The sequence below is a fragment of the Semicossyphus pulcher genome, unplaced genomic scaffold, assembly GCF_022749685.1.
Source record: "Semicossyphus pulcher isolate SPU_LCO1_2020_fin unplaced genomic scaffold, fSemPul1.0.p SCAF_14, whole genome shotgun sequence".
Lineage (NCBI taxonomy): Eukaryota > Metazoa > Chordata > Actinopteri > Labriformes > Labridae > Semicossyphus > Semicossyphus pulcher.
Window position 1 is genome coordinate 4,937,362 of NW_027211648.1, and position 17,172 is coordinate 4,954,533.

The 17,172-nt window shown below is 41.8% G+C and overlaps 1 protein-coding gene across 1 annotated transcript in view; it reads right to left on the reverse strand.

The window, feature by feature from the left end:
• Positions 1-14,664, reverse strand: part of eif2ak3 (eukaryotic translation initiation factor 2-alpha kinase 3) — a 33,091-nt gene extending 18,427 nt beyond the window's left edge. Inside the window, exons 1-2 of the mRNA XM_069662267.1 lie at positions 14,172-14,664; positions 3,747-3,876 (exon numbers count right to left, since the gene is read on the reverse strand). Coding sequence (XP_069518368.1) covers positions 3,747-3,876; positions 14,172-14,479 — 438 coding nt within the window. The 5' untranslated portion in view covers positions 14,480-14,664. The remainder of the gene's footprint in view (positions 1-3,746; positions 3,877-14,171) is intronic.
• Positions 14,665-17,172: the final 2,508 nt, after the last annotated feature.

Sequence of the window (17,172 nt, forward strand, 5' to 3'; positions counted from 1 at the left end):
AACCATCCTCCCCCCCTTCTTCAGCCCTTTAGCCCCCCAGCATGACTCACTCCACGTTGGCACTGACTTCCTCTTTGTAACCCCCCACTCCACACACACACACCCTTCACCCCCCTCTAATACCCCCCAGCGACTCCTTGCTTTTTGAAGTGATGGCTTCTTTTTCTGCAGACAATGCTGTTTGTGGCTCTTCTGTCCCTCATTTCACAAAAAAAAAAAGAAAAGAAAACACACATACACACTCCGCGGGATGCAGCAGGTGACTGGTTACTTCCTCCTCGGCATGTCGAAGACAGCCAATGACATGGCGGCAGAACCCCCCCAGCCTCTAATCACCGAGCAGACTCGTGTCTCAGGGACCCAGCAAGCACCAATGAAACCATTGCTCTGCACTAAGGAGGCGTTGGGGTGGGGGGGGTTGTTGTGGTGGCGGTCGTAGGAGCCAGTGGCAGCCCCCCCACAACCAACACAGACACAATAACACACACGGGGCAGACAGTCATCCCAGGTTACTAAGGGCAGACAGGGCATGCTAGATTTAAAATTACATAAAGTATATGAGCATAATAAAAACAAGCACACACACACACACACACACAGTCTCTGGGGATTATAACGTGTGACGTCACAGCCAGTCACCGGGTTCAGAGCTGACAGGCATCTCTCCTCGTTCCGCTCCGTCAGCCAAATGAAAGCCAACAGGTGAAAACACACGGAAAGAAGGAGTCCAACACACACACAAACAGAGTCAGCATCCGCTGTCACAACATGAGCACACTGCAGGATGACAGGAGGATGTTACATGTGTGTCTGTCGGTGAATTTCCCAACACTTCTAGTGAAGTCTCACACACCTGTCCTCAGAGAGACTATAAAGCTGCTGTGAAAAGTTGCACAGAAATACTGTGATGTGTTTCACAGTTTTTCCACTGAATGCTTCCCTTAAAATTCGTTACATCTGGAGGGTTTTGATTGTTTAATTTTCAAAAAAGTACTGATATCACTTATAACAGAACTTAAACAAGATGTAAATTTGTAAACAATACCTGTGTGAGTGTCATTTAAATAGTTTATGTCTCCAAATTAAATTAATTTTAATTCATATCTTTCTGAGGCAGGCCTCTCTGCTCCAGAGATATGATTCAATATATTTCAATATTGTTACCAAGGCTATATATTGTCATTTTATGACTCTGCCTGTTTTAAAGGTTTTTATGGGAGCAATATTTACTTCTTCGTGTCTCAGTCTACGTTGTTACATTGATACTGCAAAACATAAGCGTATTTATTTTCTTATCTGACGACTCCAGCTGAAATCTTGTTCATTGTAATGGTAATGTATTGAGTTGTATTGAAGTGATGCCAACTCCTTCCCTATCTTGCATATCATCTCATAATTCCCTGTTATAGGCGACCAAATCAAACACATTTTAACTTCACTTACCATGAATAAAATTACAAATGTCTCATTACAAATAATTAGATAGAATTAATTACTTACACTTAAAGACTTCGTTGAGTGGTATGGATGATTTATTTTATAATTGAGTAATTTCCTTCTTTTGACGATGCTATCTGTTATAAGACAAATAAATATGCCTATTTCGATGTACCTACTACTGTTTGGTCATAATTAACCCTTCGCTACGCCCCTCCCTTGAACGGCCACTGTCCAATCCTACGTTAGCAACCGCAACTAGGTTGTTGTTCCTGTATATTATTGTCCATGAGTTGTCAAGATGTGGGGTGTTATGTCCCCTTCATTCTCAACACAAATTATATTACGGATGTATCTTTCAAATGCTTAATGTCGTCCTTTCTGACTATTTCTCTCTGATATTTGGGAACTATTTTTCCAGAAATTTGCTTTTATTTCCCTTGGAACATCTCTTTACATGCCGGTGCAAAAGCTTGACAGGCATAGCAACAGTAACCAAGGGGGGCGGGACTTAGTGAAGGGTCAAGGATTCAAAAACATGGACAAACGAAAAGGAAAACAAACCAACATTAGGGGAGAAAATAAACACACTCTGAGTCTTAAAGTGATTCATAAGCAAGTTTAAGACTTTGATCAAACCATAGAAAATCGTGTAATCCTCCAACCCTGGGCATGCATATCACCAAAGCCACAGTTCCTATATTACGGGATTGATATCTTCAGTAATTCAGCCTAGTGTTGGTGTGACTTACATTCAAGGTCAAATTTACATACTGATGCATCCAAAGGAGAACCTTTTCACCGCTAACATTCTACTGTACAAACCTCAAGTGCTGCAAGGAACCTTAAGGGGTTCCCCACGTTATAACCTCTGAGGACCCGAGAAGCTTCATAAATGATTGTTTTCAAAATCTCAGACACAGCACTTCCAAACCACGTGCCATCACAGAGCATTAAACTGTTTTATTAAATTCCAATTCCCACACTACAGCAGCTGATTTCCCTGATTACTTCCCTCCCTCTAATTGTAGGCTTGCTAATCAGGGAACTTTTCAGGCTTCAGATTTTTCATGCTAATTGGGACATACTTGAGAGCCATTTCACCCGCTGATATGCGAGGCTCTTAAACACTTAAATGAGCAACATCATAGTTACTATATTTGGATATTTGAAGATTTTGTGCTTTCATTTCATACACATTTTTATCCTTCGAGCAAAGGGCTCATTGCTTTTCATTTGTTAGTACTTCCAAGTGGTGAATATTACTGAAACAGACTGGGTTGGGCTTTTTATCTGCGTTATCCACCACTGACAGAATCAAATGAATCAGTGATTCTCTCTCTGTGGGAACCAAAAAATATATAACAAGAACTGCAAAAGGTATTTAACTTCATGAACTGGTTCAGTGTTCTTGCTTCTTGATTTTTAAACCAGACGGATAAAGCAGAGAAAGTTCATTACCCTCGATAGCTCCTCACCAACACCAGCAGACAAACATTAATCTGATCTCAGCAGCCACCCAGACCCTTGTTAGTATCAGAGGCTTTTTCCCTGAGGCTAAACTCTCACAGACACACAGCGAGTCCACATCAAAGTAAACCACGAGCAAGTCTCTCGCCTGTATTTCAGAGAGGAGCGCTCTGGTCTCGCTGTGGGCTACACTTCACTTTCAGCATATCGGTGTGGGCGGTTTAAGCTTCTGTATACATGTACAGACGAGGGTCTTGCTGTGCTTGTATGTGTAAACCAATACAGTCAACAAAGAGGCTAATCCTCCAGGCGATACAGCTACTCTCAGCTTTATGTGGGGGTGAACAGTATGTCTGCTGTGTATTGTGTACATGAAATGAATGTAAGCAACAGCAACCCTTGGCTGGCTGATCAAAGTGCACAGAGTTCAATTGCTGGGCTTACAGTCTATAGAAGGAAAGCCAAGAGGGACAGCATTTGTTTTAAGGCAAAGACTCAGACGAGCCTGCATCCTTAACCTCAAATTGACATGGCAGGACTGCGGAAACTGACGTTTTTTATTTACTGGTATTTTAATCAGCCAAAAAAGGCATTTCTTGAACTCTGTAAGTGGCTGTGGATGACCTGTTTGTGCGTTTGAAGAACTCTAAAAAGGAGTCCTAGTGCATCAATCCTTATTATCTTAATTGTTGTACACAGACTAGCTTCTTTATCTGTTAAGGGAGAGAATAGGAGCAATAGGATTTTTTGTGACACCTCCATGCATGTGCCTGTTCGATATAAGCGACTTCCCCATTCTAATAAAAACAAATGCAACAGAAACACGTGTGTTGGTGTACCTCAGGTTTGCTGAGGCTAGAGGACACCAGGCACCCTGAGCCGACATCTAGGTCCCACTGCTTCCTGCCCTGGTTGTGAGGATCCAGAGCGGAGATCCTCCCATCCAGGGTGCTGATGATCACAAGAGACCTGTGGACGGAACACAAAGACTTCAACACACTATCCAATAAGGATTTGTAGATACTTAGTGCAGCTTTAAATCCGCTAAGTTTGACTGTCTTGGACTTGTGAAGAGAGAATACGTCTCTGCAAGCTGTTTTTTACTTTAAAAAATGTCCTTTAATGCTATCTTCCCAGTGACGATGTAAGTTTAACTCTATCACAGACAAGACATTAGGGGTGAAGAATTGTTCAGTGGCGCTGCAGACGCTTTCCTTCTCTCTCATGTCCTCACCCTTGTTTAATAATGAAGGTGACCTTCAGCCGCAGCCAACAGCACACCTGCGCCATGACAAACCCCATCCTGTCAGCCAGTCTGGGTTGGCATGTTGATTAAAGATGGGACCAGGCCTGAAGATTATTAAAGCCTGGCCAGACACCTCACATATAGTGACTTATCTCCATAAAAAATGCAGCATGAACATGTGTTAGACCCTGATCTACCAGTTGTTTGAGAGCAATAAGAGGAATACATCAGAAAAGAGACACGTGAAAGGCTGATCTGCTAGACGAAGAGAGGGGGGCTACGACAACTCTGCAAACGAGTTGGTGGATGGATGAAACAGATTATAAAACTATAATCTAATGACTCACAACTAATTACACTATTTTCAACCACTTTCAAACCACTTCTCCTTCACAGTATAAGAACAACTTATACTGTTGTTATTTAAGAGGAGTCTCAAAATAAAAAGAAAGAAAGAAAAGTGCCAGGCAGAAAAGACTGATCTCCTTCCTTTGAGTACTAAAAATAATTGGCTTTTCTCATTTCCTCCTTTTATAAACAGTAGACTTCATGTAATCCCAAAACAGAGTCAGAGTCCGTTGCACCTCAGGTATGGGAAGACGAAGAGCTCACTGATGATGCTCCGAAACAGATGGTAACCGTCACTGTTAATAGTACACAGGGGATTTGACATGGTTACTTCTCTCAGGATTAAAACTGTTATTACCGTCATAAAATTAGCCTCATTTACATGTAAAACCATATTTTATGTGTCGACAAAGGCTGTCTTTTATTTAGAGTCGATGGATTTGTTCAGTGACATTTTGGATTAGTCTTGGCTGTCTTCTAGGCTCTCCAACATTGGCAGAAAATTAACAAATATTGGCTTGACTGCCCACGACGACAGCTCTGAGAAAGAGCATATCAGTTCTGTTGAGAAAACAAGCGAACCCTTCAGAGAATTGTGTAATTTCATTTCACAGATCTGTGCGAGTTTAAACACGACGTGGATAAAAGAAATCCTTACTTAAGCCTGTTGGAAGTAATTAAAAATATGTTGGACCATCTTTAGCAAAAATAACTGTGATGCAAGTCTGGTCTGTAAAACAATCTTGATAGGGAACTGTGCTAAAATGTGTGTTGATAACAATGATAAAAGGCTTTACTCAATATGAAAATATTTCCAGCCTATCACACAGTGGAAATAACCACGACAACATCCAATCAGTCTGCAGTTTTTAGGCTGCACACTGAACATGAACAATTCCAGCCAAATACTTTCTTACTATGCAAGTCATATCACGCATGTAAATAATGCATGTAAATAAACTATATTCAAAACGTTTAATAACGCAACCTTTTACATAACAAAATACTTCACGTTTCATTCAGAGGCATTGTTTTTAAAGACACAGTGAGCAGCTAAAACAAGATGTTTCTCCTGACATGATCTTTGGGCAAAGGCTTTCTCACAGCACCTCAGCGCAAGATTTTAAAAGCTACTGCTGTAATGGATGTTTACATGTATTTTGTACCTCAAACAAAAAAAGTTTTCTTAGTAGAGTTTTTTTTTCATGAGTAGAAAACTGCATATCCTCTAGAAAGATTTGTTAACCCTTCTTCTCTCTTTCATGTCGTAACCCCCGGCTAAAAAAACAGTCCAACTGACTTGAATTAATTGAGACATCCAAGCCCCACCCTTCAGCTAACTCTTTAGGGTTTTTGCCGCATTGCTTGTCAATCATGTTCTGAGCTCTAGCAGTGGCCACCTCCTGACTATTGATTTGTATCTGTCTAGGGGAGATGCTGTCAACGGGGCTTTTAGCTTTATTTAACCGGCGAGGGTCGGCTGAGCACACACGCCGTCTCTGAGCACCCACTGCTTCACATCCACACAGCTGGGACCCAAAGAGCTTCCCTCTGTTGGCCACTGGGGCATATGGGGTTTTAACTGCCTCCCTCGTGGGCAACTAGACAGCAAGTTCAGAGGGAAGAGAAGATACTGTGGTACTTGTTTGCTTCCCAAGCTTAGGCTGAAAAGAATTAGGAAATAAAGAAAACGTGGGCGGATCTATCTTTACTTTATGTGCACTGTGACAGTTGTCAACTAAGGTGAGTGTTTTATATGGGCGTCACCAGCACCATCCATCATTTAGACTGAGAAGGTGAATTGCTACTGACTAGCTATAATCCCTTATTGATTTCACCTATTGAACACTCCTCACTCAAGAGGGGGAAGGAGCTTGTTCAAGGATGTTAAAGCTTTAGGACAACTAAGAAATGGATTGTTTCCGAGGCAGCAGATCAATTTTAGGAAGGTTTCTCTCACGTTTCACACATTCACAGGGCGATACAAGTCCTGCTCTGGATCCAGCTACTTGTTTCCACTCAACTGAAGCTGCAAGATTGCATAAAAATGCAAATAAGATCGCTTAACAGTAATGAGCCATGTGTCTTTCAGCCCCATCAAAGCCCAGATTATCTCCCCAAATCTGTTCTTAGCGTTATCAGCCTCGCCACTAGCACTCAAGTGTAGAGGACTAAGAAAAACATTGTTTTTCCTCACAGCCACCAATAAAAACAGAGCGCTAAAACCCTTCTCACACCCCCTCGATTGGCTGCGAGACCCTGCCAAAAATATTAGGCTGATTGGTTGTTGCTAAGCAGTCAGCTCTGTGAGAGGGTGGAAGCTATGGCGGCCTTTGCTGGGCCGGCCCCGCCCCCCTCCGAGTCATGCTGTGAATGTAGAAGTGAGGACGAAGTCAGTGAGAGCATCGAGTTCAACTTCAGATGGAAAGAGAGTGCGATAGAGGAGATATAAGAATCTTATTCTGAGAGGGAGATCAAAGGCTTGTGTGATTCTTTGTACTCCAGATAACAGAAGAAGGAGTGGGGAGGGGGACTGAGATGTGAGAGGGGGGCATTTAACTCTACAACTTTGGCAGCATGGTGGTAATGGAGAAAATGAGCAGTGGAGGAGGAGACTACAAAAATAGCACTAAATTGAACAATAAAAACAAGTCAAACAAAACAAACAGCCGTACTGTATCATTTACAACTCCGGGCAATTTATTTTCCATGTCTGAGCCCCGAGACGCTGCTGCTCAGCTCGTCACCAAAGGGATAACACGCAGCCTGTGGGGCTGCTGCTGCCGATGTGACAAATGCAGGCAGCGGAGACGCTGAAGAAGACGTTGGATGGAGAACGAAGAAGGAGAAAGAGGGAGAGTGTTGAGGGTGCCAACAGACTGAGGGTTGTTAGCGTCCTCGCCTGTAATGCTGTCAAAGTGTCATAATAGTGCAGGGTGCTTCTTCAATCACAAAGCGTATGGCGGAGCAGGGAGCCAATTATCCTCCCTCTCACCAGACTCTCTTCTCCTCAGAGACATTCAGCCTCAGTCTGCACACACCGGCAAAAACCGAGCTGCTGCTAGTAAACACACTCCATTGAAAGAAACAACCAGGATGTTTACACAGGCAGAGTCTCCAAGGAGCCGGAGCTGTGGAGCCACACCAATCGCAACAGCCTGCCACTTCTCAGAAGCCAATGGAAGCTGTGTTTTTCTCCTCACTTGGCCAATGCCAGGGCAGCTCTGCAGACTCTGAGCCAATGGCAGGACAGGAGTGCCTGTAACCATGCAACAGCAAGCAGCCTGGATGCACGCTGGAGTGTGGAGTTCTGCTGCCGCGCAGCCACCAAGAGGCAGAACAAAAATACGAGAGCATGGGGAGCACGTGGGGAGAAAGTTATGGATGCGGCTCTGAGCCGGCCGCACCCAGCACCACCAGCTGCACCAGCGGAAAGTGCATTCCTTTAAATCGGACACACGGACACTGACGGTTTAATGAGCCAAACAGAGCAGAGTTTTAAACATTTGATTTCAAATTATTTGTTCAGAATCAGATTCAGACTGAGGTCCAGTTTTTTCTAAAAAATGTAAAAAGAAAAATAATACCAGCAATGAAAAACTGGTTACAGTAAAAATAAATACTTAAAAAAAGCCATAAAGGCTTATTTCAACTTATAAATTCCAACATTTTTAGTGCCCTTCAAGGCTTTGTATTGCCTTAATCCAATTATTCAATGCAGGATATTTTAAGACTTAAGTACCTGCAGGCAGTAACACAGCATGAAATGACTAACAATGCCAAATATAAATCAGCACTCATAATACGACTAGATTAAATGTCTAAGTTAAAAAAAGAAAACCAACTGTGGGGCTTCTGACATGGCAGAGATGTGACACTAACCTAAGAGACATTAATAATCACAGATGACATAACAACAGCACTTAAATACAGCTTAATGTGACTTGAAGGTTTATATAACTGTCCTCTTAACCTATTAAATAAACAGGTGATCATCTTTATTACTTTGGCACAACAGCTGAAGCGTGTTTAATGAGTGACAGACCTGCAATGAGCAGTCTGCTTAAAAAAATCAACCTCACATCCACCAGGGTCACTGCAGCAGAGCAAAGGGTGGGGTTGTAGAAAAAAAACTTCTAGTACAGGCATAAAAAAACACACACCATTTAAAAGCGTTGCCATCAGCCCCTCTCTCTCCTCCTGCATAACTGCGCTCCCCTTTCCAATTCGTATCATCTCACACGTGGTAAAATCCAAACTCTATGGCGCCACGCTCCTGCCTGCTGATTGGCTGGTGTGCAGTTCTGATCTGAAGATCTGATTCGTTGTTGCTAAGCAGTGAGCAGCCATCGAGAGTGAAAACAAGACAGCATGGTTCTACTAACTAGCAGCTAACTCCTTGTTTTCATCCTCATCTCCCTCCCTCCCTTCCTCTCTCTGAGCATCCCACCTTTTTGCCTCTGCCCCACCCATACTGCAGTGCTGCAGGATGGGTCCTGCCGGCTTACCAAAATAGCCACTGACCTAATAAATTCACTCCTCTTGGTAATTATATTCACAGCCAGTGTTGTTTTGCATCCCATTAATGAAGAGCTGGTTACTATTTTTGTCACTACACACGGTTATGAAACAACAACCTTGCTAAAACCTAGCAGTGTTATCAAGTGCAGAAAAAGTCTGGAAGTCAATGACAAAGTCACTAAAGGTCGTCACAACATCAGCAACTGCTGCTCAAGTTTAGGGAACTTCTATTCTGTTATCCTGTTCGATAACATTATAGAGAAATAATAGAAGAAATAGAAGAAAAACTACGAATAAAAACATGATTATATAAGGAGGAGACAAAGGGGATAAAATAGGTTAAAGGAGATTATATAAGCTTGTTTCAAGTGCCACTGAGTTACACATCCAGACCCCTCAACTGTAAAACTCCCGCTGTACACGGACTGAGTTTCAAGAACTGAGTTTGAAGTGCTCAATTAAAAGTTCCCAGAGGGAGTTCAATCCTCTTCATCTTGACCTGTTATTTTGGGGACAGTTTCTATTTATAAAACCCACAACATCTCCCTGGTTACAGCGAGCAGACTACTGAAACAAAGTAAGAAGGAAAAAAAACAACAAGGAAATGAACTCTCCCCTCCCAAAAAAAGGAAAAAAATCTTCTCCTCCTCCTCCTCCTCTACCTAACTATAGCCAGACCCATGCGGCCAACTCAAATTCTGAGCACTAGCCCGTCTCTCCGACGCAATTGGCCGACAAGTTGCCCAGCTTGGCCGATTGGCTGTTGCTAAGCAGTAGGCTGGTGGGAGCCAGCCGGCGAGCACGGCGGCCCAGAAGAGCTGTTGCCGCTACAGGGCCCTGAGGGGGGTGTGTGAAGCGGAGAGGGGGGTGGGGGTACAGAGGGTAGGGGTAGAGTGGCGGCGGGGGTAGCAAGTTCAAACAAAGATGCTGTCCTCTCTCCTCTCACCTCCAAGTGCTCCCGAAGGTGCTAGAGGCCTCAGTGGAGCACTCGCTGGCAGAGGCATCAAACCTGGCAGCACCGTCACATGCATGATTTACAGACACACACAGAAAAGTCTTCAAACACACACACACATGCACTGAGACAGATGTAAACACCAAGTCTCCAGAGTGGAGTGTGTAACCTATAGATGGCAGCCTTAAAGGTGAGGTGACAGCCATCAGCCGACATGAGAGCAGCTCACATCACAAACTGATTCCGGATCAAAGCGAACATCTAGAATATTTATAGATTACAGGATACAGGGGGCGGAGGAGGGAGCGGGAAGAGGGAAAAAAACAACTGCCACTGACAGAAACTTAAAAATGTTGACATCTGAGCGTAGACTGTTTTTCAAGCTGTCCGCATGAAATGTTGTCAGGAGTGTGTGTTTGAAGTGCTCCACTCCAAAATCTCATTTGGAAGATAATAAAAGGGCTTTACTGGACGTCCATCCTCTTTAATGTTGTGATATTGTCAACAAAGGACTAAAGTTACAAAGATCACTTAAAGTACTCTAAGTGGTTCATTGAAGTGAATTCTGTGTCGTAACTCTTTTCTTTAATGATGACTTCAATCTCATCTCTGTGAATTTGTTTCTCTAGCCAAAGGGTGCGTTATTATTGTCATAGGGTGGAACTTAATATCACAGGAGCTGGTTTGTTTGAGTTGGAAAACAGCCGCAGGTAAAGCTTTGAAAGGTCATAGAAAGACATGGTGCTTTGTGTTGAAAAGGATGACATAATTAATGTTGGACGTGGAGGTGATTACTTTCCAAAAAGTGTTTACAGTGTCAATCTTAGTCATGGCTGGGTTTCCTCTCTATTTTACCCTTTTAAGTTCAGGTTCACTGTCAATAAATTGGATGTATAAAATCAGAAAATACATTTATTCTGTTGTAAATGTGTTTTTTGACATTAACTAAGTCTTTTTTACGTTTAAATTGGCCCATTTAAAGGGAGACACCTTAATCATCTTGTGTGACATTTCCAAAGTTCAACAATTCTCTTGACAGATGGATGGAAACAGAGCATGGAGTAGAGTTTATACTCAAGGGGTGACATTAAACGCAACCTGCCTCTGTGAAGGTAAGGAAGAGCATTAGGGAAGAAGCAAGTGTAAGATGAGAGAAGGAGAGCAAAAGACAAAGAGAATAATTGCAGGGGAGAGATAGACCTCAACACGACATGCTGACAGGGTGTCACTGTAGCTCTTACTTTGTTTTGACACCTGAAAACACTTTTCACAAGTTCATTATTTTCTTATTTCATCTGTCATGTTGTACATATGTTCTTGATTTACAGACAGGCTTTTAAATGAATTATTCACATGTTCATTCTTGCTGTATGTCTCACAAGCTACTTTGTTAATTCTCTTCTGTTACTGACTTCTATATATCAGTTTTACTTGTTATTGTGTGCAAATACATACCCTTGTGCCAGTTCGAAAACTGGCACAAGTCAACAACATTTCTAGAATATTTTAAAATATAATAAACCAAAACAAAAGAAAGATTGTACTACTTTTAATATACTGTGGTTGTGTATTCTCATCATAATGTGATGCATATAAGATGACTGAAAGCAGATAAGTGGCAGCAGGCATATTTTGATTATGAGAGAAAGATAATAAGCAGGAGATACAGAGTGTGATAAAGTTAGAATAGGAAATTAAACCAACAGAAAGTGACTGAGACAGGCACTGTATCGGAATAGAAGCAGGCGCAGAAAGCGCGCAGCGGCAGGGTGTGACCAGCAGTAGGATGTCACTCAGGAGTTTTCCTGCAGCAGCCGAGGTGCCAGGCAGGGGAATAGATCGCTTCTACCAGAGCAAACTGCTCTGCTAATTACTTTCGATTTCCTCTCGCCACTGTACTGCAGATGACAGGCAGAAGACTTATCCTGCTTGAAGTCTTCCACAATGGGTTGCCCTTACAGCAGAGTTATTTCACCATCACTTATATTCTGATAAGTTTGTGTCCTTGGTGAAGCACTGAGTGTAAACATTTCACTACACCTACTCCTCTTGACTTACGCTAACTTGAGAAGTGACAAAGCTGGGTTTCCCAAATTACAGAAATAATATCTGATTCTTCTAAGGGGTTGAAAAGAAACTGCAATTTTATCACTAAGTAGAAACAGTAGCAGCAAGTTTTAGTATTTGAGTAAGAGACTGCATCAAACTCCTTCAAAAGGTTTGACTCTAACAGTGTTTTCAATTTTCTGACTGACTTTGATCCAACTTTCTCCTGAAAAGCAGACAGCACATTTATAATACTACACAGAGAATAATTGAGTGACTGACCTGATATGCTTCGATAAAGAAAAGGCACTGAAATGAGAATGTGTCTCGAAGCTGATTCACAGCCAAAGGTATATATAATGGCCTCAGTATAGAAAAATAACATGGCAGAGAAAGGTAACATCATGAGGAACACACTGCGCCAAACATCTGAGGTGGGCGTCAAAGCTACTGTTTACCAAGGAAGACAAAATCAATGCCCTACCCACTGCGCCAAGAACTGCATCTCAGTTTGGGCAGCAGGAGCAGCAGGAAGGTCTAATCGGGTTCGGTAAACCTGTGGACTGTGTAGGGCTGTAAAACTTTTGACTGGTAGGATTCTGGGGATTTACTTGGCTGAGTGATATGCCCCTTCGCATGACTGACTTTGACAAAGTAAAGGTATGCACTTGTCATGTTTGTTTTGTATTCCTGGGGCGTGAAAGAGCGCACACCAAATGTTTGCCTTTATTTTTATAATGACTTTTCACTTTATGTCCAAGACAGATACAGAAGACAGGACTATAATATTAATCTAAAGTAAAACTACCCCACTTAGCAAACCTCTACTCTGTTAGAAAATAACAGATTCCAGCACTTATGAAACATCACAACACTTTTGCTGCAGAGCAACTTTATCACAGCTTCAAACTACCACAAACATTATCCCTTCCTTCTTCTGATAAATTATAATTAACTGTGGTTAATTAAATGAACAGATTTAAACTTTATTTCAACTCTACTTTTCTCAGCTAGGAAGACGCCTATCTGCTGACAAGAGGAGATAAGCCATGAAGACGGTGTCTCTGTTCTTATGTGATTAGGAATGTTCCTTATATGTAATGCGATTTTTGTCATGATAATAAATGCAAGACAAATTAACTCTGCAAACTGGCAAGTGCAAATCTGACAAGAACCCCCAGAATCAAAGCCTAAAAGCAGAGTCCTTCCAATCATATTAAACTTCTGTTTAAGAGAATGTGCTTCTCTTGCATGAGGACCATATGCAGTTTTGAGCTGCTCAGATCCATGGACTCAACTGGACTGGTAGTGGCAGAGAGCTATTACTTGATTGACCAGACAGGATTCTGACATTACTTTAATTTGAAGTTAAAGTAATGTCAGTAATTGTGGCACAATATAACTTAGGATAAACACATAACAACCAAAACAACTCAGGCATGTCCGTTCATGACAGGTCCCCGCTTCCAGTGGAAACTTTGAAAACAACCGTTGACAGCCTGCACACGAGGACAAATAGTCATCCCTTAAACTTTCTGACGATTAACTAAACAGTTTTGTTCCAACATGCTATAGGCAGCTTTTTAAAAACGTAAACTTTTATCAACATAAGTAGTACTCGCAAAAGAACCCAAATTATAACGACAAAGTAGGGTTCTCTTCATAACCACTTCCGCCAACGTCTACTTTTCACACGATTTTCATTCAAACTTCAGTCGAAACTCGCCCTTTAATACTGCGTTTTTCATGTTTTGGTCTGTGACACTTCACGGCACTGCTTAACGGGTCTAAAATGAACATTTATCAAAAAAACACGCGGAGTTAGGCTGGAATAGAACTGTTGAAACAAGATGTAGAAGTCTGAGGGAAGACATGCCACCGAAACCATAATAAGTTTTGAGTGCAGCGCTGAAGCGGAGGGATACTCAGCATGCGTTCCACAGCACGAGACTTGACGTTCGTTGGCTTAACAGTCAACGGTTTAGCTAGTCTAGCTAGTCTAGCTAGCAAGTTACATTAAATAAATACACTTAGTTGTTGTTGTTTTTGTCATTTTAAAGGTTTCACGTGTTGGGGTTGTTACGTGTCACACTCTTAATGTCCGAAATGGTTAAGCTGCTATCTGTCCGTTACACTAATAATTTGTACCTTGTCGGTTGAACGTTTCCGTTACTTTCTCCATATGATTCGTCGGCCTCCCCCGCCGACCCGTTCTCGTCATCCTCCACTGTAACGTCTGCGAAAATGACCGGGGCGCCTAGGTTGTCCAAGCCCCGCTTCATGACTCTTGCACCATCTTCCCCCGAGGTCGAACCTGAACCCCGGGTGGCGGACAGCGGCTCCCTCCCGACGACGGAGCCCTGAGTTTGCGAAGTCCCAAATCCGATGAGCGCTTTCAGCAACAGCAGGAGCACCAGGGAAATGCTCACGTTTCCAAAGTGAAGCCCCCTTTCCATTTGTAAGACTGGCACATTAGTGAAATATGAGATTTACACGCCAATGGCCTTGTAAATCTTAACATAAAAAAACTTAAAGTGCAAAAAAAACTCTGTAACTATAAAGGAAACTCCGTTGTGTCTTGCAAAATGCCCTAACAATTCTGTTCTTTAAGTAAACATAAACAGCCACTGGGACACCATGTTATTCCCTTTATACTTCACTAAAGACTTGCCTTGGTAACGCTAAATCCCGCCTTGTTTCTACACTAGGATTGGACAGTACAATCCGCACATTTGTTAAAAATTCATGTAACTGCTTCTCATTGGACCACATGCTGTCAATCAGTCATACTCGCATACTAAGCAGAATATGATTGCATCAGAGAAGTGTCAGTCAAAGAGGCGGGCACAGAACGTCCCAGCCCCCCAAACAGTGCATTTCATTGGCTAATCAACTGTTTGTCAAAAGGACGCAGGCGCACTGGCGGCTGGCACACAACGAGAGCAAAAGGTGACGCAAAAATGTCCCCGATGGCGAATCATGTGGCTGATATATGATTGGTGGGATGTGTCGTCGTCTGTCCAATCAGGGAGACATTGCCAATGGGCTGCAACGCCATTGGTCGAATTGTGCTCTCGCTGACTTAAAGTAATACCCGATTCGATACATCAGCTGTCATTTACGAGTGGTTGTCAAGTCGATGTGAAAGCACCAACGTGGCTTTACTGCAATGATAGGTATAGTTCCTGTTCCTGATCACGAGTTTCTCAGTTTCGGATAAACAACAGGAGCAGAATGACATAATGAAATGACATAATGAGGCTGTGAAAGTCTCTGAAAGCTTTATTAAAATTATTTTTTCAAGAGGAGGTTTATGTAAAACTGCACTACACACACGAAGCCCTTCCTAAGTTCCTTAGTCATGTGTTTATAGATGTGCATTATATGGAAGTCACTTGAAACTTATAAAAGGCAGCAAATGTAGCTTTATAGACAGTTCGATGCGTCTATGACATTTATAATGAATTAAGATTGTATAAGGTCACTGGGAACCTGTAGTTTGCTGTACTAGCAGTGAACACCTTGCAGCAGAATCAAGCAGCTTGACTTTCCAGCGCCCCCAAGTGGCCTTAACGGAGAACTGCATTATCAACGGTCCTGGTTGCAAAGTAAAAAAATAAAATATATGAATGAAAATCCTACTTGTTCTAATGTATACAAGGATTAACAAACTATTTTGACTATCATTTTAATTTCTCATTTTGTGGATTAATGTATTATACTGTATAACTGCTTGTTTTGACCAGTTACCCAAAATTAAGATACTCTGTTTACTATTAGAAACCAGCACATTTTCACATTTGAATAGAACTAGCTAGAACCAGCAAAAATAGAAATTATTGTATGATCTAGTCATTGCCTTTTTCTGCTCAAGCATCTCGCTTTTGGTTTCACCACATGAAGTTATAGACACAATAACTAGACAAGTTTTCACTGAATCATTAGAGGAAGAAAACAAGTCATATTGTTATCATTTTGGTCCTTTATTGGTTGTCAAAGAAAACAGTACCTTCACAGTGAAATCATTATCACAGTCAATTGGTAACGAAAGAGGGGGGAGATGCTGGTGCTAAAATATTCAACATGGTGAACAACTTGAATTGGACCCAAACTGGGCCTCGTACTTACAGTTCAGTTCATTGTTTACACACCACTGAGCCTGATTCCATTTGATTTATCAGTGCAGAATTAGACAAGAATAGTACCTAATAACAGTGGTTTGTGGACAAACACGATACCTCGGTAGCATTTAATTTTTCAGCCTTGATGTTCTCCTGAGTCTGTACACACAACAACATAAAACATGCAAAAGTAAAACCGTCTTTAAGGCATTGTGAGCGAATAGCTTCTTTTACAAATTACAGGTATGTCATATGGGGAAAAAATTAAAAGTTACAAATGGGAGGAGAGGAGAGGTATACAGGTCTTTTTTGACAATTTAACAAGAGCACTGTACAGTGAGACATATGATCTTAGCAAAACCTGTTGCATGCTACTCATAAGATGTTATACAAAACATTCAACGCTGCACTAAAACATTTTAAACCAAACCTTTGGGATACATCTCATGTCTAAAATTACTGCATTTTGATACCTTTAAATATTGCAATGTCTACAAAATCAATCAATTTTGCTACATCAGAATTACCAAGGGTGTTTATATTGCTATGGTTTGACAAGGCACGTAAAATGTTCTTGTGGGGCTCTTAGTTGTGATTTACTGTAACTTTTTATAGCATTAGTGCTCATCAGCATAACTTAAAAAAGTCTTAATATTGCTCTATGTTAAATGGCACCAGACTTCCTGTAACGACACAGCTTGTATTGCGATTCAAAGACCGTCATGCAGGTAACTTACAGGCACAAAATGAAGCAACACAGCAGGAGGACATGCATGAAAGCACACACATTCAGAGGTTTGTTGTTTTGTCACACAGTGAGAGACTCTGGACTTTACCACTGCTGACTGATAAGTGTCATTAAACAGGAAACTGAGAGGAAGCCACCAAAGATTTCCAAACAATCCTCACTTAGGACACCAGCTCGTTAGCTGATGACAACAGTGGCGAATGCATGCCAAAATAAAACAGCAAGAGACAATGACATTAGAAGGTCAATATCCTGACAATGAAATAAACACATTTAAAGC